The sequence below is a fragment of the Pollachius pollachius genome, assembly GCF_949987615.1.
Source record: "Pollachius pollachius genome assembly, chromosome: 11".
In the NCBI taxonomy this organism is placed as follows: domain Eukaryota; kingdom Metazoa; phylum Chordata; class Actinopteri; order Gadiformes; family Gadidae; genus Pollachius; species Pollachius pollachius.
Genome location: NC_136944.1, coordinates 19,096,317 through 19,123,801, shown reverse-complemented (window position 1 = coordinate 19,123,801; position 27,485 = coordinate 19,096,317). Strand labels below are relative to the sequence as shown.

At 47.1% G+C, this 27,485-nt stretch overlaps 1 protein-coding gene across 2 annotated transcripts in view; it reads left to right on the top strand.

Annotated features, from left to right (window-relative positions):
• Positions 1–317: 317 nt before the first annotated feature.
• Positions 318–27,485, top strand: part of LOC307082289 (BAR/IMD domain-containing adapter protein 2-like) — a 46,931-nt gene continuing 19,763 nt past the window's right edge. For both annotated transcript variants that reach the window (XM_079745806.1, XM_079745807.1), the window contains exons 1-5: positions 318–551; positions 11,699–11,774; positions 14,319–14,405; positions 24,458–24,519; positions 24,987–25,058. In XM_079745806.1, coding sequence (XP_079601932.1) covers positions 480–551; positions 11,699–11,774; positions 14,319–14,405; positions 24,458–24,519; positions 24,987–25,058 — 369 coding nt within the window. In that variant the 5' untranslated portion in view covers positions 318–479. The remainder of the gene's footprint in view (positions 552–11,698; positions 11,775–14,318; positions 14,406–24,457; positions 24,520–24,986; positions 25,059–27,485) is intronic.

Below are 27,485 nucleotides of genomic sequence, written 5' to 3'. Positions count from 1 at the left end.
AATTTCCATAATAAGGAACTAACGTAGTAACTGTTTAAAACTAGTATTTCATTAGTGCTACTCCTTTAGCATTTATTTATACTTTTTTTCCTTTAACAGCCAATATGATAAATCTGCTGGTACCGAGATTCTCCATTTTAATTTCAAACGCAGAATAAGATGTTTATTTATATTCATATTAACGTAATGATAGCACTTATTTCGTTGATGAAACCCAACCAAAAGCACGGAAACTCAAGACAAGAGGTGGCGCACGGAATGACATGGTGACTATAGTGCTGCGTTCCAATACCGACTCCAGTCAGTGGCGGCGAGGGGTGCGTTCATTGTGAGCAGGTTTTCAGAGACCTGCCTGCCTGGGTGCCGCCGCCGTTCTCTCAGTCGTGTGTTCACCTCGTTCAGTCCAGTGTCGCTGTCATCCGTTTACCCAGTTTATACCTTATACCTGGATACCTTTTTGGTCAAGGAAAATACAGTTAATGGTTTTGCCTGAAGAATCCAAGATGTCTCGCACCGACGAGGTTCACCGCATCACGGAGAATGTCTACAAGGTAGTGTTGGGACTCATTAATAAAAGTTTGGTTTCTGTAGGATGCATTGCAGTAGTAAAAAGCGCCGTGCGTATAGCTGATACATTTTTTGTTGTTGGCCGTCTCCGATGATGCGGCTTCACAGTTTTGGATGTATTTATTGCTATGTAGGCGTAATGATTAGGACAATCGTTAAAATATTTTGCAATGTCTTCTCTCTTGATGGGTAGCAGCTTAATCTCCTCGGAATTCCTTCAACGTTGAGGAATGCGCCACCCTTCTGAACCTTTCACGCACCTATTACTGATTAACCATTTGACGTTGAATACATCAACTGTTAAAATCGAGTTTTTCTATTTGCATTTTACTATACATAGAGTGTTCCGCTATCGAATAATTAACCTCGTCGAGAACACTTAATTTAACTTGCTTTAGGGTAAGGGTAGTGCCGTGGTTTATAAGTGGGTATGCAGAGGCTTGGCTTTTGTGTTGCAACAGGTACTGCAAACATTTGCCTTTTAGGGATTTCAACATCCATCCAAACCGGTTCTGCAGAAATTGACCCACCTTTTCCTCGAATATAGGTTAACCTCTTCCGAATCGATGCAATAATACTGATATTAATAAAAATATGAGTGAACCCCTGTCAATACATTCGTTGAAATCCTTGTTCGCACCTCTACGATTTGCTTTGTACAGCGTCTTTGCTGGCTGCATTGCTTTTGCAATAGTGTTTAAATCACAACTGTTGCAATGTTGGGGACACACACACACACACACACACACACACACACACACACACACACACACACACACACACACACACACACACACACACACACACCTAGTTTATGAGAGTATGCAATTTAATGCCACAGCCATATCCTCTGTCAGTTTCATGTGTAAAACCAGAGTATCACCTAAATCCACTTGAAAATGTTTTTTTCAAACTTCTCACTGCTATTCTTCACTGGTCCATTGCCTTAAGGCACCTCTACCAAATCAGTATAAAATAAGGCCATAGTGACCGAGGAGTGCTCGGGTTTCAGCAGGGAATAGACATTCATCTGAATCAGGTCAGATATAGTGACGCTTGTCACATGGACTGGCTGTTCATTAAGAGCCAAAACCGGAAGGCAACGTTTCATTAACCACTTCTAAATATTCCCCTCCTAGCCTACATTCAACTCCATTCAATGTTTGTAGAGTGACTGTGTGCACCACACCTTCCGACATCTGTTTTACATGACGCTTCAACACCTTTAACGTGTAAAGGCGACTTTTAAAGATCCGTCCCGCTTCTCCCAACGGTGACCCCGCCAGCGAGCCTCGTCTCTGGGGGTGAGGAGCAACACTTGTCAGACTCGTGCCGAGATAGAGCAGCGATGGGCAGCGGAGTAGAGAGACTCGCCTCTCCCCACCAGGGATCTGACACTCTGGCCGAAGAATAGAGGCTACATTATGTGACTGGATAGGTTTCATGTTCCCCCTGGTTGCCTTGCTCCTTTAGACTATCAGCTAGATCGTTCCCACGTTTTATTTTTTGTAATGCTTTAGTCAAAGGAAATACCTGCTAAGGAATACCCTGAGATGAATGATTATTGAACAGTTTCAATCGAGAGGCTGGGATCAGACATGTATTTCTTTCCATATGTAATCAAGCTGTCTCTACAGATGTCTTTGATCATTCAATTCAATCAAGTATTTCCTCAATACCTGGTAAAAACAGTTGTACCACTTCTAGACCTTCACATTGCCTTTATAATGAACGTTATATAATCATTCAAGAAATAGAATGTCAGTCACATAGGAGTTGGTTCATTGATTACAGAAGCCTCCCCCCTCCAGATATTACACACCAGGTTATGGTTGAACACAAATCCAACAAATGGTAATTAAAAACATTCCTGTAGTGCAGTGAATGAGGCCGTATTTTTGCCATTGATCTGTTGACTAAGTGTCGGTCGTAAAGATAAAGTTGAGAGTCAACATGCGCCGGCCACAGTGAGTTACAGGATGCTGAAGGACGATAAGATGCTGAGTAATCGCTTGTAAAGAGACCGGGAGAGAGACTGGGGAGAAGGGAGGCGGGCGGGGGGGTGAGGTGAGGATCACTCTGTGGTGACTCATGACACTGGTGATGTGTGCATGATGTTGTGTGTGTGTGTGTGTGTGTGTGTGTGTGTGTGTGTGCGCTAAACAGGGCAGGGATTGTACAAACAGCGAGGGTGTGAGTTAAACTCCCTTTTGTGTGAGCTTGTTGAGTTGGCAAACGGCAACCAGGCACTCCTTTCTGGGGGGGGGGGGTTTGATCGAGTTGGCTCTCGTCGACAGGGAGCATAAACCTCTTGAGCGCACCATGGCAACCCGCGGCCCCGTCCACACGGTGACTCATGTTAGCTTCTTGTTCCTCACGCCGCGGCGCGGGCGGCCCCAGACATGGCGCCTGCCTGGGACTGAAGCCGTCCCCACGGCTGAGCCCCCATGTCAGGGTTCACGTTCAGTGTGAGAGTGTGCGCCCACACTGACACTTGAGTGTGTGTGTGTGTGTGTGTTTTTGTGTGTGTCTCAGTGTTTGCATTGGTGCTGAGTGCTAGGTACTAGCTTGTCCGTATGGCGCTTGGGTGTTAGTCACGTGTGTGTGTGTTGGGTGCAAGAGTTTGTGTTGGGTGCAAGAGTGTGTATGTGTTGGGTGCTAGTGTGTATGTGTTGGGTGCAAGAGTGTGTGTAGGGTGCTAGTGTGTGTGTTTGGTCCTTGTTTTTGTGTGTGTGTTATGTGCTAGTGTGTGCTTGTTGGGTGCAAGAGTGTGTGTGTGAGTGTGTGTGTGAGGAAGTGCTACAGTGATCCTCACCAGCTGGCCGTGTCACCGGTTCAGGGACCTCCTGCTGGTGGGGAGAGAGAGGCAGTTCCTCAGGTCAAGCCTCTTAACATGCAGACAGATAAAATCCCCTCCACAAAGCTTTCAGCTGGGGAGGGAGCGGTGGCAGGGAGGGGGTGATCCACCTGTAGCCAACAAGCGCTCACTAGAGAATTCTGTATCGTACTGTGTTTCTCTTTTGCGGCGTACACGGTTTCAGTCTTTGACGTCTAGAACTGGAATTCCGAGTCTCTCGGTGACACCAAACGCACCCTGCTAGGGAACAGAGCTGGGTGTGTCCCGCCCATCCAAACGCTTGGGACAACACTCCCAGAGAGTCAACAAGGCCCCGCTAGCGCGGCTACCATTATCTCAAATGGCTGTTTATGAGAGAAACCTAAAGTGGAGTGGCATGACTCTTTGCAATCCCCTGGCTCAAAACTGACGCACACAAACTGCCATCATCCTGGCAGCGTTGAGTGCTGCTTGGGGCCGTATGTCGGAAAAACACAAAAAAAACATATTAAATCCAATATGTTTTCTTCCAAATGGAAGGTTATTGTTCCACAAGCTCCGTGTTAAGAGGACATTTTGGTTTTTTACTACGAGCACCTGGTATGCTGCAGGAGATCTGGACAGGTGGTCTCTTAGCAACAACACTCTATATCCTTTTGTGTTTCTGTCATGTCATTGTGCCGAGAGACCTGCAGTTTGTGAAGGGTTGGAGAGAACGAGTGAGAGATAGTAATGGGGGGGTTGAAACGGAAGTCAGGGTATCGTCGTGAGTGTGTATATTTGTCTTTGTGTGTGTGTGGGGTATTTAACCAAAGAACATGGTGAAAAGGGTAAAACCTATTTTTCCTACGATGGAAAACGATCTCTGAAGGCTAAATGGCAAAGCAGCATTGTCACTAAATGGAGATGTGTGCCACAGCTTGACATTATATCCGTACACAAACAGCTCCTTCCTATAAGACCTACCCTGCAGTCAGTTGCAAAGACTCAGCCACTCCTAGACTCTATCAATCACCATAATAATCTTCTTCTGGGACTTCATGACATAAGGCAGCTCTCCTCATGGGGCTCCTTGAAGAAAAAAACTAACCGGAGATGTGCTCACGAAATCAAATCTTTCCAAAACGTCAAGATGCCTCAGGCCTTGGAAAAGATGCATTATGCTATGCAGGAAACACTATCAGTCGCATCGCCTTGCAAACGGCAGATTTCTTTTCGTTGTGCCTTTTGACTGCGATGCAGCAGAGAAAACTGAGCTCCACGCCCACCTTCTCTCAGCGTGCAGGGGTGGATGGCTTACAGACATTCTCTCTTTTCCTTTTTACTTTGCACAGGTTTTCGTTTGACTTGCCTTTTCAGGTGAAATGTTAAAGAAGCATGTCTGTTTAGTTGAGGGTCCTAACCCCGCCCCCCCCCCCCCCCCCCCCATCCAGGAACTCAGAGAGAGAGAGAGAGAGAGAGAGACTGTGCAAGAGAGTCCACCATCCTTGTGAAATTGTCCCTAATTACAGTGGAGCTACTCGGGGCTGCAATTACACATAGAGGAAGGGAGATGTATAAATGCTACACGAGCACAAGGGAAAAAAAGAGAATCGAGAAGAGGCTTCAGATGATGACCTTCTTCACATCCAGGGGTAATAGTTAGAATTACTCCTGGGTAGCTGTTTGTTTCCATGACTCTCATTGGCAGCTCCTAATAGCATTGATTATCCATGCTCCTCCCACCCATGGTTGAGGGGAGGTTACCTGCCAGGAGGCATCTTCTAGGGGCCTTCATGGCCTTTTCAAATACGTGGAATTAGACATGCATACCCAGTTTGCCCATACTGAATCTCCCTGGGCAGTCAAAGGCTGGTGTTAACCATGTCTATTAGGTAAGGCTGATGTGTGTCTCGTGTGGTCGGTACAAGGGAAACACATTAGGTGTCATGGTGCCAACGTCTCCTTAGTCGACGCTGCTAGCCTCAAAGGAACAACAGGTAGATACCTCCCTTTCAGTCCCATATCCTGCCTTTTTGTCCAAAAGCACATAATGTGACTGAGCTCTCCTTTTTTTGGGGGGCTCATGTATTATTTTCCATACAAAAGATTTGGCCCTTTCAGAAATGTACTAGCGCAGGTGTTGTCAGCTTCCTCTGCCTCTCGGTCACTTAAGACATGCGTTAGCCTGGTCCTAAAAACTCAAAAAGACACATAGAAGGGACGTCATTAATTTTTTCAGTGAGACATGTTTATTATTTATGGAACATGCCCAAGAATGACTCAGGCCAGAAAACAAAAAGCTGAACATTTTACTTGATTGACTGGTGTCGCTTAAATGGTTAAATTAATTGGATCACATCATGGTTCATCATGTTGGTCATCTTGGTTTGGAGTAAAAACAATGGTATGTCATTGCCCAAATTGCTTTAGTCTCCTATTTCCAAAACCAATTGTTAAATTAGGATAACTGGATTCTTCTGGATATTTTATGGATTTCTTGAAAGTTATCACCTAATGTGGGAATACAGTACTAGTCTAAGGTGTAGTCATCCCAACAAAATCTTGAAAGAATTGAAATCGACCTAATCTTCAACCAATAAATTCAGAGGCAAATGTATTTTTAATTATGTTCATAATCAATCCTCAGTCACTCAAGGTGAAAGTAACACAAGCAAAAAAAAGCATACCAATCGATCAAACAACCCGAAGTGGTCAGCCGTGTGCCTTTCACTATGTTGTTGATTTGTGCAGGCTTGACGTTAACACAAAACAAAATGCTCAAGGAAATGCAGCCCAGCATTTTCTTTCCAACGGCCCCAGAGCCCCTGCCCACTTCGTGGTTACAAACTACTCCAATGGGCACGTCAGCCAACTAGTATTGATTAATCCCTTCAGCACGTGATTACAGCTCTCTACCTCAGCGTACCACATCTGTAAAAACAAAACGGTACATTGCATACTGTCAGCTCCTATCACCCGTCTCTTGTTCTCTCAGTCTCATACTGAGCTAGCTACCTTACCTTAACCATGACTTTAAGTGGCTACGATAAGGTTGCAGGATTAGCCCCCCTGAGGAAGCGGTGAGGCTCCAAGTCTTTTTAATTGGATACCTGCCCCCAATGGCTGAGCATAGCCTCGCGCACGGCTTTCTCTGGACGCTGACGTCTCATAGGGTACCTTTAGGGACTGAAGTAACCTTGCCACATGTCCTCTGACACCATGGTCAAGCGAGCATGGAGATTTTAAAGGATGCTGTAGTATGGTGACGATTGGTTGGTTGATTCACATCATATGGTAATTTAATTATAGAAATGAGAGCTGATCAGTCTGTTGCCGTGACGACTAGGGATGGGCCTAGAGTAATTGCATGCTCTTTGGGTCACCCTGACTGTACTAAAACCCAAGGGGAGTTAGGCCCCTTCCAAAAGCTTGGTATTTCCAAAAATGCAGGAGAGATAAGTGTGTGTGTGTGTGTGTGTGTGTGTGTGTGTGTGTGTGTGTGTGTGTGTGTGTGTGTGTGTGTGTGTGTGTGTGTGTGTGTGTGTGTGTGTGTGTGTGTGTGTGTGTGTGTGGCACACTTTTCAGAAGGCTATGATTGATTCTTGAAGACCTGAAGTATTGTTTGGCTCCATATTGTTGTAAATATATGTTTAGCACTTAAGTCCACATATAAGTCGCCACCAAAGAAGTAGCAAGCCCCATCAAATGAATTACTGGTTTCATTTATTGCACACTGGCTTCAAATGGTTCATTTCTTTAACCTCTTCAGTACTTCAATGTCTGTTGTGTTCCGCTACTGCTACTTCTACTGCTACCAATACTGCTACCAATACTGCTACTACCACTAATTACACCCATTCTATTGGATGGCCGTGTCAGCACAGACTTCTTTCTAGGCAAGTATAACTGTAAAGGGGAGGTCATGGTTTCCCCCCATGTACGTTCTGTGCATCGCGTGGCATAAATATTAATACGGCCTACTCTCGGCGTCTCCCTTGTGTGGGCGGCGGGGATTATTTTTGATTTAAACTATGCAAATGGAAATACAGGAACCTCGATCCTTATCTCGTCGGAAAAAACATGAATGTCTGAGAAGGAACGCTGAAAAGCGGTTCATTGGCTTTGATGATGTGTGGATGCAATTGGCACTGGCTCATTTTCTTGTAATCGAGCTGGGCTGTCTCTCTACGGTTCCCCAATTAAACAGACTTCTCCTTCACTATCGGGTTCATCACCGTCAAAAACATCTGATATCCAAGAAAGTCTTTCTTCCTCATTTTGAACGAGTTTGATGAGGATCAGATTGCTTTGGGGGATTTTTTTAAATCTTTTGCGAGATCAAAATCTCACACAACAAAAGTCAGTAACGAATACATAATAATAATAATAATTGATATTCTTATTTGTATTTGGATTACTGTTCACTACTTACCATTTTTTGATTCCCATCCCTGGCATTTCTGCACAATGATCTTCTTCATACATTGCAAGAAGTTCTGGCTTTTCATTCAAATCAATTGTTTCAATGACCCATACAACAGCCCTCCGGTTAAATGTGCTGATGGTGATTATCAATTCATGGGTAGTGGTTATGTTTACCAGCAACTTCTCATGGACAATCCGCTCATTTTCAGTCGTGGTCACAGCGAGACTGCAGCTGAGGATGACCCTGCCAGAACCTTGAACGCACGCGGCTGATATGATTTAGAACAAAGGCACCCTGTGTGTGCGTGATTGCCCTGTTTTCAGTCCAACTCCCACTCCATCCACTGTCTTTACATTCCTGCTTGATTAAATCAACAGGGTTCTGGCCTATGCTCTCCCTCCATATCTGTCTCTGCCCCTCTCTCTGTCCCTCTCTGTCCCAGCCTCAACACCTTTGCCCACTGCAGTGGCAAATAATGTCTTCTCTGTATCATTTAAAGCATCTGCACGACTCTGGGAGGCAGCGATGCCAGCGTTTAGGGATTGGGGTTGAACGGACTAATTGTTTGTTTCGTTTTTTTGATTATGTTCTTCTGTAATCCCTCTGGCCCAAATCAGTTGGTGTTATTTTGCCATAGTGAATCCCCATGTCCTGTGAGGCGAAGGACACAAAGTGTGTGTGTGTGTGTGTGTGTGTGTGTGTGTGTGTGTGTGTGTGTGTGTGTGTGTGTGTGTGTGTGTGTGTGTGTGTGTGTGTGTGTGTGTGTGTGTGTGTGTGTGTGTGTGTGGGGGGGGGGGGGGGGGGGGGGGTTAGGGGGGTACATTTATATAGGTCACAATGAGCTACATATCTATCATCATTACTACATTCTATTTATTTTTGGGTCGTAGGTCTGCCCTTGATGGATTGTCTTTTGGAAGGGGTGGCCGAGCGAGAGGTCTAATTTTAGTAGAGCGAGAGAGAGACCTGTGCCGGTAGACCATTGTGGTCTCCTGTATGTCTCTGTGTAGGCAGCGGGGCTGAGGCTTCATCCGTGATTTCCCTGTAACCGAACAATGTCACGGAGAAGTGATTCTGAAGAGAAGGGGACACGTAATGACTTTTTCAGTCTCTTGCTTTTCCTCCAGCTGTTGACGCCGAAAAGTATTAACGAGTTCCTCTTCCTAGTCTCTCTTCCTCGCGTTCCGTGTCGTGCGGCTCAGTGCCTCTCGGGCCTAGTTTTACAATTAGCCGCCACAATTAGGGTAATAAATGTGGAGCGATTTAAAAGTGGAATGGCAGATTTAGCGACAATAAGACCGTTTAAAGGATGGAAACAACCTCTTTTTCAACTTACCGTTCAAGCTTTTGATTTGATGCTCCACATAAAGCGTTGTAATCACGTGTGTGTGTGTGTGTGTGTGTGTGTGTGTGTGTGTGTGTGTGTGTGTGTGTGTGTGTGTGTGTGTGTGTGTGTGTGTGTGTGTGTGTGCGCTACCCGACGCCATTTCAGTGGGAGACGGTGCCATAGTGAAGCTGCACTGCACTGGCCTTGACTTTATTATGTAATCCGCCCACCAGTTAGAATCACCACTACTGTCTTTCTCTGTGTGTGCGCGCTATCCTTTCCTGTCATTTATCGTGTGTGTGTGTGTGTGCGTTTGCAAGGCTCACACGGCTCACATTCCCTTTCAACCGGCTGCATGTCAGCATCAGTTAAAAGACGTCGGCATAAACATCTCCCTTGCAGGTCCCTTGAGGAGCAGGCAAGTCTTTAATCTTCCACGGAGCAGAGAGACAGGCTAACCTTTTTTGGAGAGCATGCGCGAGTGCGTCTCCGTTTGTTCTACATCGCCAGGAATCTCCCGCTCAGCTCCTTCCATTAGCGTGTGTTGGCGTAAGCCCCCGTTACAAAATGCAAGTGGAAGCGGTACATAAAGCGAGTAAATATAAACACGGTTGGAACCGGTAACTGTAACTCTTGTCCTGAAACAGCCCTGTTTCCCAAAGGGAGTCTTTGCAATTAGCAGAAGATAAATGGACGACTCCCCTTTTTTTAAGAGGGTAATTATTAATGTAATGTGTGCTAGACTTTTTGAATATACAACCTTGATTCTTCAGTTAGGAATGCTTTCTACGTTCTCTTGTTTTTGTGTGTCGCTCTTTGTCTCCACTGATCTTCAAGTAGGTTCCGCCCCGGCAAGCTGAAGTGGTCCTAGTTTTTACATGAATGATGTCATAGCACAGGCCGTGTAGGTGGTCTGTGCGGCAAGTCCATTCCTGGGTCAATGGTGGTGTCTGGTTAATTGTGTGCAAAACCTATTGGAAACCAACCTTTTTGGCCGTTTCGACCACCATGAAGTTGGGGTCAATTTGCTCGCGTTCTGTTTACAATTTTCCACTACCATTCCTATGAGTAAGTTCCTCTAACTGCCCTGAGGTGTTACGGGGGTAGGTGGGGGCAGTGCCACCCTCTAACATTCTAGTCAACGGGAAGAAGGGGGATTTCAGTCTCATAATGCAAAGCCAATAATTGATTTCTTTGTTCGGTTAGGATCGAGTTGAATATTGTTTAGTTTTGGCCTTTGGCCTTGTCTGGATGGTTCCCACAGCCAGTGGCGAAAATCTCAAACAAACCAAATCACTGGGTGTTGGCTTGGATGCACGGGTGTGTATTCTTGACAGGCTGTGATTCAGGAATGGCTACTGTTCCACTGTTGGCCTGGGTTATAGTCTGTCTGTAAAGTCCATGTTCTATTTAAGGACGACATAGGCCTATTTGTCTTCCAGAATGGCACTAGCCTTTGAATCATTATGTATTTTTACCTGACGCAGAGCAGGCCAAGACACATATACAGACACACCCACATCCTTTTTAGAAACCTCAACTCCCTTTTGTTACAAGATAGTTTCTTAACAAACCGCAGAGCACATTGAGTCCAGGAACCTGGAATGTTATTTCAGTTTCAGAAAACCGCCGCTACAATTGTCCCCGGGTCAATGCCGGAAGCCTCCACACGAAATGTCTTCTGGAACACTTTGCCACTGGCTTGCTGGTTTTATTGTTATACTTCTTCTTATTATTATTATTATTATGAACCAGCTTCCTTCTTGGAGCAGCAGCAGTGGTCTGCTAGTGCAGCGAGGGCTGCTGCCGCCGCCGCTGGTTGTCTCCCCTGGCAGTTCTTGCGTCGCTGGCTAGGGACCCACTAATTGGAGGAAGCCCTGGAGGAGGACAGAAGCGGCACAGTGGCGAGGACAGGACGGGAGGGGAGAAGGGAATTATGACAATGGTGGTGGTGGTGATGATGGGGGGCGGGGGGCGGTGTCAGGCATCACTTCGTTTCCTGTGCGTTGACACCCCGCGATGAGATCTCTCATCAATGCCCTACATACTTGACGTCACACAGGTGGCACTTCCTGGACAAAACGGGATTGTTTGTTTGGCGTTGAAAATCGCATGGCGTTCGCTGTATCACGCGGCTCCTGTAAGTGTTGCTTCCACCTCTGCGGTGTGTCGTAATTATTAACTACTTCCTCTCCTGGCGCCTCCCCCACTGTGCACTGCGGTACTACGGCCCTACGGCGGAGACGTGGGCGGAGAGAAACGATCCTGATAACTGATTTGATTTATTTTTTATTGTGAATGCAAGCACACTCACGCACACGCACACACAGCAACCCTCCCCTGAAGACCTTTGTGTGCCACGCTTGCGTTTCCATGGTTATGTGTCTGACAGTTTACCACAGGTTACGTAAAAAGAGTGTTTACGAGAGGCCAAAGGGGCGAGTGGATCTGTGATTCCCTGAGAATACGGCAGTAGCGGCCCTTGTGATGACAGGGGCCGCCGGTTCTCCTTTTGTCTGTCCGTCCACCAATATCTGTGCCTCTGTCTCTCTCCTCACAGACTATCATGGAGCAGTTCAACCCTTGTTTACGGAACTTCGTTGCCATGGGGAAGAGCTACGAGAAGGCGCTTGCCAGTGAGTTTTTTTTTTTTTTTCTCTCATCCTATTTTGTTCATTTATTTATTTATTTATTTTCCACTGTCCTTGTTTTTTCGCCGCAGGTTTGGGCTGATGGCCAATTCACCATCCTGCGTCTCTCTTTTGCTCGCAGTCTATCTCTATGTGTGCCTATCTGTCTCTATCTCTAGATACATCTTCTACCCTCTCCTTTGTTCACTGAGAGCTAAAAAGATAATAATTATCCATCCCTTTGACAGAAAAAGGGCCAATCATGTGGTTCACAGGAGCCGGCATGGCCTGTATAGGAGAGGAACGCGAGGCAGAAAGAGTGATCCATCTAATGCTGGAAAGGCCGCTCCGTTAGCCTTATTCATTTGATAACTGGGGCAATATCTCACATAAACAAATAAAAGTTTTGAATTCAGAATAGCGCCTAACAGTCTGGGGGTCATTACTTAGAAGTATAAAGACATTTTATATCAGACTGAATCTCCTTTTCATCTTAATTTTTCAAGCCTCCTATTTTGATCATCCTAAGGACATTCTTCTCATCGTAATTCATAAAACCGGGTATAACAATAAATAGATGACCTCATGGAGATAAAATACCAAGCAAAGACGATTAACAAGCAAGGGCCCCCCACATTCGGGCCCCTCTCCTCCCGCCACCGGCCATCGCCACGGCAACACCCCTCACAACAACTCCATTCTGATCATGATTGACTACATATTATTGTCCACCTGGCCCCGACAAGAATTTGACACTTGACACCCCCCACTAACACTAGACATAACTCTGCATTCCAAATGAGTGAGTAAACACGAGGGGGGAGATATCCTCCACCGAGGGGCTTACTCGACCCTTTAATCCCCTCACCTCCCATAGCGACTAATCCCAGACACTGAGGGAGGCAAGACACACCAGTCTGAGCCCCTGCTGGAAAGACCCGGTCCACACAAGGGGACTAATGAGCTCTGTTTCTGGGGCCAGGAGCGGGGAAACTTGCCTCGGTCCATATGGTGCAATAACTGACAGTTCAGCACCTCACTACAAACAGACCTCCTGGGGGGAGGGGAGGGGAGAGGGGGGTAACTGGCTCTGTCTACGTCATCCGTTGGGTCATCGTCACTGACGGCTCTTGATAAAGGTGTAGGTCCTCAATGAGCCCCTTGCAAGATTGACGTGTCTGCTCTCCAATCAGAGTTCTGATAATCCCTGCCCCGCCCACCGGTGCACATTTCATTAGAGACTACTAGTGAGCGGAGACCCCTCTAGATCCAGCTTATCTACCCAGCTGCCCCCTTCCACACACACACACGCACACACACACACACACACACACACACACACACACACACACACACACACACACACACACACACACACACACACACACACACACACACACACACATCATTAGCTTCACTACTCCTCAGGGAATACATTATTTGTTATTTTTCTCGGCACACTCACTAATCCCTCCTGCTGATGACACACACACACACACACACACACACACACACACACACACACACACACACACACACACACACACACACACACACACACACACACACACACACACACACACACACACACACTCGCTTGCTGCGGTTCACCTTTTAGCCTTCCGACCCGAGGCAGTGTGGGACTCTCTCAGGGCGTAATGAAGAGCCATAAGCCAGTGAGCCCCGCATAACCAAACTGTTCCCAGCTCTCCTCCCTAGCGGTGATGGCAGAGGCAGGAAGATGAAGGGAGTGTCTGCCGCTGTTGAGTCAGCTGTAATTGGGGTTAGCATTAGCATACGCGCCGCAGCCCTCCAGCTCGCAGCCCGAGAGACACGCTCCATCTATAGGCTGCATCCACCTTCTACAATTAGCTTGTTTTATTGGGCTGTTGTCGCTAAGTGTGGCTCGCACCAGTCAGCTGTCAACGCCGCAGGCACTGGTGCCATCTGTCAACCAGAGCCGGGGTGCGTAGTGTACCTCGGCTCCCAAAGAAATACAAGTAAACAACACAAACTAGCTGCCTTTATTCAACATGGTAGAGGAGAGTCTACCCATTGTTAGCCTAGGTTGTTAGCCAGGGGAGCCGCAGGTGGAGTAATGGAGCCAGCGTTCGTATTGATCCGGAAGAGGTGTAGCAATTGATTTAAATTGGTGTGTGTTTGTGGGGTTGTGAGTGCAACTCTGTGGTGTGTTTGACTCTGTGGTCTGTTTCACTGTTGATTCATCCAGTCGTGCATGCCTTAAACCAGTCGGACAGAAAACCTTGAAGTTTAATAGTGGGCCTGTCTGAAGTCGGTCCCAGTGTCACTCTTGTTCAGTGGTAGCAAATCGGAGCCCTTACAAGTGACCAGCTCCCTGGGACACTGAATGGAGTGATCAGCGATCAGTTACATTCATCAGTGACATATAGGATGAGGCTGTGTCTTTTTTTTAAAGATGCACTGACACTTTTTTTATTTTGTTATGCATGCATGTAATTGCTGCATACATTTGCAACTGAAACCCATTTACCCGGAACTGAAATGATTCTCTTGTGTCTTCCTCTCCAGCTGTGACATTTGCTGCCAAAGGCTACTTTGATGCCCTGGTCAGGATGGGCGAGCTGGCCAGCGAGAGCCATGGCTCCAAAGATCTGGGTAAGTTGCTGGATGTACTGACCGATGTCTCTCTATCTATCTCTCTCCCTTGCTCTCTCCCCCCTCTCTCTCCCCCTCTCCCTCTCTCTCCCTCCCCTCAAACACTCACAGGGTGGTCCTGGCCTCACCTCTGGCTACCAATTCTCCCGGCCAACATGCAAGCTTTTTGAAGGCTCAATATGGATGGGCACTCGCACATTGCACACACACACCCGATTTCACACAAACGCAACCAATCTCAGCACTGTAATGTTTCATTAATTAATGTTGGGTGTTTTAGGAAGTGGGTGCCATCCTATTGGTGGGAGGTAGAATAACGATGGTAGTGAAATGTTAATTTTGAGGGAGCTAGTTGCAGAGGAAGATGCATGTTGTTGAAATATTCAGAAATGGAAAAAAAAAATTCACTCAAGTTTGGTGAACGATGACCTAAAAAGCAGATAATTTAGTCGAAGACCTATTTAAAACAACAAAGAGGATTGCCTGCCATTCTGTCATCCATACAGAGATGCAGTGGTATTTTATGGTGCGGTGCGTTGGCAGGCATATGTTCTTCTCTCCATTGAAGGGCACACTCGGCTGAGGAAACTCTAGAGAAGCGCCGTGATAGTGGACCTTTTTCACAGCACGCAAAACACCGGTGTAGCCCAACCCGTTAAGTCCTGTCTGATCTCGGTCTGGCAGTGCACCAGTATAAACACAGCTAGTCCAGATAATTCACATTGACCATGCTGCTGCTGCCACAGACATAAATACAGCCGACCTAGTGTTAGAATTAGAAGGACAGGAAGTTTCTTTACCCGACTATTGACGATCTGTGAAGCGGGTCCAGTGGTACAGTACCAACGACGGCGGGGAAGGGGTGTTGGCACATCATTTATGCATGACTGCTGTTCCGAAATCTACCACAGAAGACTTTCATCCGAGTCGAAAATTGTGAATGGCAGCTGTGCGAAAGCGAGAGAGCGAGCGAAAGAGAGAGAACGACAGAGAGACAGCCAACTAACTCGGTGTTTGTGTGTCCGTGCACATAACTTGCACACTCCCCCGTGCGTGCATCATGGCGTCGACTTTCGATTCATAAATATTGAGGGGGTCATCAAGGGAATCAGCGCCTAGCCCCCCGTCAGACGGTTGCCTTGGTGACCGGTGTCACCGAGTCCTGTTTGCTGCGGTCGGCTCTCTCGGGAAATCAGCAGCTGTTTGAAGAGATTTCCCCGGCGCCAGTTATGTGTGCCGCGGTGAAGAACTGGCGGTTGGTTCTGGAAGTGGGGGGGGGGGGGGGGGGGGGGGGGGGCGCCGTATCGTCGGAGGTGGAGCGATCCACTTCGGGTTTCCCCCTCCACATCCGCGCCCCCCCCGGGGGTGACATGAAAGCGCTGTGACAATGTTTTATTCAGCAAAGTAAGCCCCCTGTCACACTCCCTCACAGGTCTCTTCAAGCCTCCATTGATTTCAGATTTTCATAGGTATTCATCTTTTGTGGGGTTTTTTTCTGATGCCACACTGATGCCTTCATAGAGAACCGAGCCTGGCATTAGGTTTGCAGAAAAGCTTTTAAATCTGTGGCCAAAACAACCAGTCAATCGTTCAGGTCCGAGCTGGAGGGGGAAATAGAGCGGGCGAGCCGTACCCTGTTCACTTCCTGTTGCGCCACCACTGCTACCTGAACGCTAGCGAGACGTTGAGAATCTGGTTCATTTGAAGGATGGGGCACGTCAGGATTCTGACTGTCAAGACTTTGGCAGGCGTAGCTCCACTCGTAGCCGAGCCGCCAGTGTGGTGTGCATATGACAGATTTCCCTGTCAATTTTAAAATCTCTCCGCTCAATCGTTTGTGGTGTACTATGCGAGTAGTGAATGCCATTTTTTTTTTGATGGTTTTCGTAATAACGACAGACCTGAAACGCATTCAACGTTTTTATAAAGTGGTCTGCATTTCATTTGTATGAACACTCGTCTGAGCAGTTTAAAGAAGCCCATTGTGTTTGTTCCCGTTTTTCCTGCTGTTTTTACCCGTGTGTTTCTGATTCATCCGACCTGTCCAGTGTGACTAAACGGAAAGGTCACTGTGTGTGTGTGTGTGTGTGTGTGTGTGTGTGTGTGTGTGTGTGTGTGTGTCTGCGTGTTTGTGTCACGACCCTCTTGTCCAAATGCATTAGCAGAGTTGGTGGGGCCGTGACTCCCCTCCACTCAACGTGCGCGCCCGCTGAGAGCTGGCCGCGATACAATTTTTCCAGCAGTTTGTCAGTCATGGTCAACAAGCGCTCCCCCCCCCGCCCCTGACCCCCGGTGTCATCTCACTGGTGTCTGTTTCCTGTTTGACGCGGAGGGGCCGGGCGGCCAGGAAAGTCCGCAGACATCGGTCTCCGGGGCCCACGCAGCGACAGGAACCCACTGCGTGTTTGGGTTTGGGGTTCGTCGAAGGGACAATGGGCGTCAATGGAAAACGTGTCGGAAACTTTTGTAAACAACGAGGACGTGACTTGTCCTCGTTAGTATCGAGACGTAAACTTCCCTGAAAGCCCGCACATGGTTGTCAATGCAGTACAACAGGTTATTCTGGAAGAGTGTGGGTAATGGTGGTGGGAGGAGGGTACTCTGTGGGAACAGTGGTAAGCGCATAGCTGTCTTTTGTCATTATTATTAGTGATGAGTGTTTAGAAAGCGAGTGTTTTTGGCAAGCGAGTGTTTAGCGAACAAGTCTACGGTAAGTCAGTGTTTAGTAAGTAAGTGTTTGGTAAGCAAGTGTTTCTTTTTAGGAAGCGAGGGTATGTGGTGGGACAAACCAGGGTGGAGCTTGGTGGGTGGTCCAGGGTTTAGTCCACAGAGCTCCAGTAAACCCGGCCCTGTCCAGCATTTAGTGGCTTGTATGTCGGTACGTCAGCGCAGCCCTAGAGCAAGGCATCCACCTTATCGACGTGTGTGTGTGTGTGTGTGCGTGTGCGTGTGCGCAGTCCTGGTGTCTGGAAGAGTGTTACATAAATGCAGCACATTTACCATTACAGGCACATGTTGATGCCAACTGTTAGGGCAATGGCGGAGAGGGAAGGAGAGGAGAGCAGTCGAGAGATTGTTGTTGCCGTTGGGGGGCTGCAAGTGGTCCCACCTACACATCTAAGAGCCAGCAGCTGCTCTCCATCCTTTCTTCCCTCCCTCCCTCCAATCCTCCCTCACCTCCTCCCACCTCGCCTCTTTACAAACGCACACATATCACGCCGGCTCAAAGCAATAGGGAAGGCACGGCACAAAGCCTGCTGCCCCTCTGATGGCGTCTTCATTACCCAGCAATCCGCGTGCTAGCAGTGTTTGTATCGGTTCACGTTTATTCTGACACCCGCTTTGAAGGAAAACGACAAATATTTCATTGTGCACGCGTGTGTGTTTGTGTTTGTGCCTCTATGTGTGTGTGTGTTTCCGCTCCTAATCCACTTGTGCATCTCTCTGGCTCTATCTCTCTCTCTCTCTATCGCACTTGTACTCCCACGCATCCTCCTCTCGTTGAGCGTAGCCTTGTTTGTCGCTCAGCCTCCCACACACATGCATATACACGCACGCTCACGCTCTAACACGTGCACGCACGCAGACACACACTCGCGTTCACCTGGTCTTTACCATTCTTTTCATCATCATACATACGTGCAGTCTCTCAGTGAAATCATTTTATCCATTTTATAAGCACGCCTTTTATTTTCTCATCGAACAGAGATGAGGGTGTTTATTGCAGCGTTCTACGCCCCATCTCATAAAATGAAGCATTTTATTATGGTATTTCATTCAAGTCAGTGAGCCACAATACGATACTTTGCTCCCTTGCATACGTTTCTAAACTTCTACTAACGCCAAGGTCTTCCCTTTATGTATCATTGATCCGAGGATGATTAAATCATTCTGATCAAAGAATGCTTAATGTAATCCTGCTTTGCGAGGCTTGAGTTACCTTCGCTCATTTAAACCATCCCATGGTGACTGCTGTGATTTAATAGCCATGTGTGTGATTCAGCACAAAGACACTCCCGTAGGGAAATCACATGTAATGAAGAGAGGCCATATTAAACTGTAGTAAACCAACATATCGCTTAGTCTCTGCTGGGGGGGGGGGGGTTGTGTTGTGTGTGGTCGGGGGGGAGAAGAGAGAGAGAGAGAGACGGATACCGTGAGCGTCTAATATTACTCACAGTAATTACCTGAAAAGAGAATCGCGCAGGGAAAATAAGGCTAGCAAAGGATGGGGAATAATTGTCTTTTTTTGTAGGTTAATGGTTCTGGGACATGGGCATTACGTTGCTCTGCTGGTCATCTCTGATACGTACGTCCTACTATGTTACAGCAGAACTTCTGGGGGGAGACGGTGCAGAGACTGGTATGGGCGGAGTTACACCTTGTTTACAGTTTCTTGAGATATTCGACCGAAGAGAAATGCATGTGGGTGGATGAAACTTTCAAGAAGGGTTTATCTGAAACCTTTATTTCACAGTTTACTACTGCTAGCCGAGTTTGTGTTCGCCAATTACACACTTTCATTTCCCCATCTCCAGCAATATTGTTCTAAAACAATATTAAGTGAAAGAAAGTGAAACGCAGAATTCACTCATAATTTGAGCCAGTCTGCCATCCGGCTTCGAATTATACATTTTAAGAATGCTAATCTAAAGTCTTGATTTGTGAGACTACTCTTCTGCTAAATGAGTGCTTTATTTGAGCTTAATGCCATGTCTCTGATCAACAGAGGAAGAAGATGAAGTTGTTGTCAGGAAGTTTGGCATGCTGTGCACGTACCAAACGGCAACGTACAAACCACACAAGGCCGAACCGTCCGTCCATCCATCCATCCATCCATCCATCCATCTCTCTCTCTCTTGCGCTCTTTTCTGTCCATCTCCTCTTTCTCTCTCTGCCTCTCTCCTCTAACACCTGGCCCTGATTAAATGAGAGCAGAGGAGCTCTTTTCTTAGCTCCGTGGCCCTCTCCCAGGGGCCTCCCACTGCTCTATTTCTGCGATAAGGCTCGGCATGATTGTTGTCCAGGGGCCCGACACACACACACACACACACACACACACACACACACACACACACACACACACACACACACACACACACACACACACACACACACACACACACACACACACACACACAGACCTTGCCCTTGATTTGTTCCGGGGGACCTAAAAAATGCAAAAGGTGGGCTTTGTTTTTTCAATAATACAGTGGAGAGACGTACACACACAGTCCACAGTCCATAGTTACCGTGACTTTTCAGTTTGAAGGGCAACATAGTACACCCAAAGTCTTCGGCCATAAAGGCTGCGCGTTCCATGATTAAGCATGTTTTTACACGTGTTAACATGTACATGGGTGTTCGACATTAGACCCACAAAAGGTCATGCCGTGACCTGACATTTTGTGTCAGATCATGGCATCACAGTTCTGCTCTCACAGAACAGAACTGTGATCTTTGCTATTTTCTAATTTGAGTTCTGCCTCATACGCGTGTTTGGTAAAAAAAAAAATAATAATGCTCCAGCGCTCAACATTAGTCTTATATGCTCGAAACCAGCAAGTGCTTGTTAATAATGTAGTTCATGGGCCAGGGGAAACAAAATACCCAAAAGATGAAGGCTGTTACTTCTGAAGAATCTCAATGTGGTCGTGAGGAGCAGGTAGGGTTAGGGTTGATACATGCGAGAGTAAGGTGCAGGTAGGGTTAGCTCAGGGTTGATAGATGTTATAGTTAGGAGCAGGTAGGGTTAGCTCAGGGTTGATAGATGTTATAGTTAGGAGCAGGTAGGGTTAGTTCAGGGTTGATAGATGTTATAGTTAGGAGCAGGTAGGGTTAGCTCAGGGTTGATAGATGTTATAGTTAGGAGCAGGTAGGGTTAGCTCAGGGTTGATAGATGTTATAGTTAGGAGCAGGTAGGGTCAGCGCAGGGTTGATATATGTCAAAGTGAGGCACAGGTAGTGTGAGCAAGTGTGAAAATAGAGAATATGACCTCATCTCCTGTCCTCCTAGATTCTGGAAGAATGTGTAAACCCCAATCTTTCAGCTTCTACCGGTGACTCATATCTGAGTGCTGGGCCACGCCTTGATCCAAACGTTGGAAAGGAAACGGAGCACACCTTATTCTCCAGCCGATAAGCTGATTCGGAGCGCACCACGTAGAACCCTTTTTAACACGCTGTACTCTTGTGTGATAAACCTTGTTTGTAGATTATTAGTTTGCGTGGTTTGTCGGTACCTGTCGGCCCTGAGCATTCACCTGAAGTGTATGTCACGCATGCATAAATTGACTACAGGAGCTATATCGAGCCATTTGGCCCATTTCATTGTAAACTGTGTGCAAACACGCAGATGCAAATGTAGAAGTACAGCACTTCCGCTAATTTTAATAATGTGGTGTAATTCATATATTGGATTCGCGTGTGTGTGTGTGTGTGTGGGGAGACGGACAGCAGAAGTCTCTTTTTTTACTTGCACAGACAGGACTACACTCGCTCTACACACCTCTGTCATAGCGTCTTCCCAGAGTGTCAGCCTCTCTGTCATCTCCCGGCTCAGTGGAACTGTCTTTTTTTTTTAAACAGTGTTTCTTTTTGTAGCGTTGCCACGGTGCTTTTCAAACAGCTGCCCCTCACTCTCGCAACTCCTTCCATGGCAACGACCCTGGCATTATCCTGCTTCCATGGCAACACAATACCGAATCTCTGGCTTGACCTTCACCATGATTTAGTGTCTCTTCAACCACCTCCATTCTCTCCGTCTCCGCTGTCCGTCTTCTCTCTCTCGCGCACGCTCTCTTTCTTTCTCTTTTTTTTGTTTCATTTTTTCTTTTTTTTTTCCTTCTGTGTGGAAGCCCACGGTTCTCTGTGTGTTCCCCGCGGTGGTGCCTCTTGTCAATAGGGCTTCCCGGTCACATGACCTGACTCTCTCTCTCTCTCTCTCTCTCGCCCGAGGCCTGGGCGTGTCTCTGCACGCTCCCGGCGTGGTCGCCCCCACATGACGGCCCCCGTTGTTCCCAGCCCAGTCAACAGGGTGGAGGGGTTACCAATAGTTACCACCCATACATCCACAGCCCCCATGAGGGTAATGGGGGCTGTGGATGTATGTGTGGTGGTGGAGGTCGAGGGTGTAGAGTTGTACTTTAAATGAATAAATTATAAATGTGAGAGAGAGAGAGAGAGAGAGAGAGAGAGAGAGAGAGAGAGAGAGAGAGAGAGAGAGAGAGAGAGAGAGAGAGAGAGAGAGAGAGAGAGAGAGAGAGAGAGAGAGAGAGAGAGAGAGAGAGAGAGAGAGAGAGAGAGAGAGAGAGAGATATTAGGCGCAACTGGGCAGGGCTGCTGCTAATCAACTGTCTGTCATGTACCTGCATAGTTTTAATCTGGTATACAGACATCCATTTTCAAACCGACGACTCCGAAGCCAAACCGAGCAGGTCTCTGCCTGCCTGCTCCCGGGTCGGCTTATGGGCTCGACCGAAATGCGCAGAACGCCATCCGATATATACTTTTTGCTTTTTCTCCCAGACGTTTATTTTCTGCCACAAAATGCTGCAAGGTTGCGGTCCGATTTTCAGTTGTGCGTGATCAGATATGCAGGTTGCCATGGTAACTGTTTGCGTTTCTAAGCGGGTGGCTCGCAAGCCAAGCCAACATGTTTTCTCTCTCCCTCTCTCTCTCTCTTTCGTTTTCCCACGTTCTGCGGCCTCTCTCGTGTTCGTTAATGAAACTACGCGCGGCAGGATGTGCACCGATACAGCGTTTCGCTAATCACCTGGTCTGGTCTGTACTGGAACCACTCAACTCTCTCAAGGGGGAGGTACGAGAGAGAGGGGGAGAGAAAGAGAGAGGTGGGGGGGGCAAATCAAGAAGTATGCATGCACTGCAACGGCTCCTCGTTTATTAATTGATCGAGCTCTTTTCAGGACTCTGACAGAACGGTTGCCCGTCTTAAGCCCACGGAGAGCTCAGGGATGAGCATCTGTAATCGGCTTAGCAGGCCTGCCGGGAAGCGAACAGAAGGGCCTGTGTACCACTTCCCCAGGATGCACACGGCCAGCGAGCAAGGCACCCTTTTTGTTGGACCCACAAACTCCTGTGTCGGATGGTGGTTGTGTTGATGCCGGGGCTGCTAATCCCTCCAGATATGACTGCCGAAGCCTTGTAACAGAATATGATCCCTTCCACATTCCCAGTGCATCCAAGGGTCCCACCGGGACGGGGGGCTGGGGGGGGGGGTTCCCAAACTGCCGGAACTCCCAGTGTTCAGCCCTTCAGCCGAATGTGTTTCTTTGCACTCAGTGAGGATTGATTAGTGGAGGTGAATTAGCGTGAGGGCGGCTAAAACAATGCAGTCCTTTGGAGGTCAGTAGAATGAATTGTGCAATTTGGGGGAGGGAGAGGGGGATATAGCTACGGCTTTGTTTAGAGCGTGTCATGCCTTGACTTGCTCAGGGAGAACGCCAAAGCTGATTTCACGGCAATGTGGCCTACATCATCAAATAGGCTACGCTTGCTAAGTTGGTACGAGGCAGGATCTGACTTGTGCCTAAGGGGGGAGGAAGGGGAATCTGGCTTGGAACGCCGCCACTCAAACACCTGGCTGTAACACCGGGGAGGCCTTTGGTTCAGGACTACTGCATACGTGAATCCTTCTGTGGCCATGCATTTGTCCAACATCATGTGGTGTTCATCGTTTGTTTGTACTCTGTCTTTTCTTTTCAAAATGTGTAGCTATTTGTCCATATAATAATGCAACAGAAAACATGCCGCTCTTTCCATGTGCTTGATATTTAAGGTGGGAGGGGGGGCTTTTGTTGCTCTGTAATTAAGTCTTTCGTGAGCCAATCAATGGGACATTTGCATTGGTAATTCAACCTCGTCGTCTAAATGAGCTGATTTTGATTTGACAACGTTCAGCTCTGAATGCTCCGTTATAAATGTCATTGATTGATTATATCCAGGAACATATATTACCCTATACATCGAAACCATTCACTGTCATCGTGGTTGTGATTCATCAATCAAGTTAATAATGTACATTATAACTCTGGACATATTGAGATCTTTTTAGAGCTTCAGGCCAGTAGACTCTGCAGGCTTGTGCATTAAAACAAAATGCTAAATGCATTTTTTGTATTCAATGCTCAATGACTATTGAGTACACAAATGCATATAACTAAATTTATTCGTTTCACAAGCCTGTGCTTATCATTTTTTCCATTCAATAATATACAGTGTCGATTATTGAACGCACCAAATTGAAATTGACCAGTTTCACACAAGCAGCATTAGACTGTGTGTATTTACGGTGTATGTGTGTCCTTCCTGTTGCTGTTGTACTGTCTCCTCACCTGGTTGTCCCTGTATGTACCTGTCCTTTCGCTCAATCCCGTCCCTTGTCTTCCTTTTTCTTTGCAATGCACTGCATTTTCAGAAGAGGCAGCATGTAGGTATATGTGTGTAATAAATATATTTAAAAAAAAACAACAAATTCACGAGCTGCATGTATCTCTCCCTCCCTTCATTTGGAGTATCTCCCACCACTACTGTATGTGTGGAGGAGATGGATTTTCTTGCTTTTCTTTTTGGTATTGTTTTCAGTAGAGCGCACTGCCTGATTTACAGACAAGTTAATCTTAAATCAGAATGTTTGGACTGCCCCCCCCCCTCCCCCCCTAATTAAAATGTTAACTCACTCCCCCCCCGGTGATCATCACATAGATTCTAACACCGTCATAGAGTCATGGCTTGTTTTTTTAATACCTTATTTATTGCATCGATGTACATTTTCTGTTTTGTGTTTCATCAAAATGAATTCAACTCCAAACAAATGTGTCATTGTTTTGTGTTTTGCTTTATATATTTTTTGCCTTTTCTTTTTCTTTGGGGTTGTTTCAAAACACGTTTCGCTCACGTCATCCACTGTCCCAGTTAAACATTCACTCGTCCTATATGTGTTTGTCTTTTTTCTTTCGGGCCTGCTTGTCTAGTCTAGCGACGTGTCCCTTCTGGGTTCCTAAACACTTATTCTCCTCTCTCCCGCGATGTAGGGGATGTGCTGTTCCAGATGGCTGAGGTGCACAGGCAGATCCAGGTCCAGTTGGAGGACATGGTGGGTACTTCATGTTGACCCCATACCCAATATGGTCCTCTATACAGCTCTGATTTGTTGAGGCTAACGTCCCCATTGCATCACGTCCGGTACTTGATCCGAAAGCTGGGGCAACGTTGCAGTTTCCCTTGCTACTTGTAGTTCTATTGCGTTCAACACCTGTTCACCTGTTCCTCCCGTCACAGTGTTTATATTCTTTATATGCGCTCATATTATATATGAATGCTCCGGCGTGCTTAATGCGGGTGTTTACCTGCGCATTTACCAACATGTTGATATGTTTGACCTGTTTCTCTCTCTCTCTCTCTCGCTGTCCATCTGCCTTCTCTCTCTCTCTCTCTCTCTCTCTCTCTCTCTCTCTCTCTCTCTCTCTCTCTCTCTCTCTCTCTCTCTCTCTCTCTCTCTCTCTCTCTCTCTCTCTCTCTCTCTCTCTCTCTCTCTCTCTCTCTCTCTCTCTCTCTCTCCAGCTCAAGTCCTTCCACAACGAGCTGCTGTCCGAGCTGGAGAAGAAGGTGGAGCTGGATGCACGTTATCTGACCGTAAGCATCCGATTGGTAGAAGCACAGACCTTATGGGGCACACACCCAAGGGGTGGTAGAAACTAGCAGATTCTAATAGGCAACATGATGGCACATTACACCGTGGATTTGACTGGCTCAGTAATGGCTACGAGTCTGCGTCCTAAATACCGCTCTCCAGCCTGACTCTATAAGACAATCAAGTGTGTGTGTGTGTGTGTGTGTGTGAGAGCTGCAGTGCTAGTCTGTGGGTGATATCTTTAGAATGAGTGGGATGGAGCTTCGGTGTGATAGAGCCAGTGCTGTGCATTGGTTTGGGGGATGGGAATCGGATTCCGATTGTTGCCTTGGATAGAGAGACGGAGGCCCTGTTTTTTTGTTTGAATGCCAATGCCTGCATGTTTGCTTCACACGCATGAAGGAACGCATGCACGGTTGGATTTCAGCAGAGCATCATGCGTTATCACATGTAATCAATTCATGTAAATTGGCCCCACTAATCGCCCCGGACTCCATTCTCTTTTTGCTCTTTTGTATGCACAACGTTCCATCCACCAAACGATCGAGTCATTGAATATATAAATCAGTGGATTTGCATTATGGGGTCACTGCTAACCCGTCGTGGGACCGCAGGCATGCACGGCAACCGCGCGTGGCGGATTCTGGCCCGCCGAGCGATCTCCTCGGCCCCTCCTGTTCCCCCGCTGAAAGCATCCCGGACTCCATCTGCACTGGGATCCTAGTCCGCTGCACCGTGGCCCGTCTGCACCGTGGCTCTGCACACACAGTATCCTAGAGCCTTGTTTGTTTTGGAATTACATGCATGTTTACTCTACCCCAGTGTTGTGTTTGAGGCCCCTGGGGCGATCCAAACACCGGGTCGTGCCAGAGGGACCCAGGGCCATCCCAACACGGGCTTGTGCCAGAGGGACCCAGGGCCAACCCAACAGTGGGTTGTGCCAGAGGCCCCCGGGAGCCATCCCAACAAGCTTCGTCGCCGTGCCACCCAATTGATCGCGGAAGCGTCGAAGAACGTGTGGGTTGGACCGAAGTGGGTCAAATCTTCCGGAACATAAATAAAATACCAGTAAACTGTACAGCAGACGATGGCTTAATTCTAATCTTCGCCCAAATATCGAGCGTGTATTTCATGCGTTTGCCTGATGGTGGTCTTCCGTTTCTTGCCAGAATCGATCAAGGCTTATGGAGTACTGAGGAAGCCAGTGTACTCTTATCCATTTAATCTCGGAAGGAGAAAAAGCCTCTTGACTGCAAACTAATTTACAGAGCCAGCCATTTGCACACGTTCATATTTCACCATTATCCCTGAGCAATTGGCATCCATTCATTTGCATGATATTTGCAAAGAATCCGGTCAGGGGAGTGAGTGCATAAAAAATGCATTGTCACCCAGACACAATGAAAAGCTCCTTTTGCAGAACCCTTCTGCTCGCTTTTTTCTCCCTCTCAAATCTGCTTTCCCGCTTTTAACGTGTTCCCTGTCATCATTATTAGACAGCCCGTCTGTTTCCCGTGTCGGACTTGAGAAACGCTCTCAAATTATATATTAGCCACACTCAGGGGACGTCTAACAGATGGGTAACAATGGGAGCCCCTTTGCATGAGATGACATAACCAGATTGCATATAGATTGCCAATTGAAAGGTCTAAGATCGTTAATTGGAAATAAGTGTGCCGTCACCCCAGTGTACTGGAGTTCATCAGAGTTCTTGACAGTTATTAATTCTGCCTAATCACAATTAAATGATCCGTTTTTTGGGGGGGGGCCCGCTGTCAAAACATATGCTTAGCCGAAGAGACCGGATCATTGTGGCAAATCGTACGGATATTATCTTTCTCCTTCTCCCAAAAAGAATGGCCTATTACTGTTTTTCCAACATGCTGCAGTATTTGTTATGTAACCTCTTATCAGCGGTATTCGCTTAGTTGGCCATCCCTCTGGGGCTTTGTTTGGTCTTATAAGGATCTCACATTGATTTGGAGGAATGGCTATCCCAGCCTTCCAGATCGGTCCACATCTGGACAACCATCAGTGACTTGTAATGAGAGATGATAGTAAATATTTAGTGTATCCTGCTGGTGGTTGGCGATAGACTCAATACGCAACATTTATTTGGCCTTCCCGCAACATCGTCTATGAATACTTGAAAGTCATATGCGTAATTATCTCGAGTTTGAACGTTCCTCTTTTGTGCGATTGCAAGCCTCTTGCATCACCGCTCGCTTGATGCTGGGTTGTTGTTTATCCGAGGAACAAGTAAAATGAGCGTAAGTGCTTGCAACTACAGCTGTATTTTGCAGCTCGCAAAAGTAACTCGAATCCTTCCCCGAAATGTCACAGCAAATGAGCCAGTAAAAGGGGGAAGATGTGCGCCTAAATAATGTGAAGCAACAGAGCAACTACCGGTGCTCTATTGAAAGGCCCGC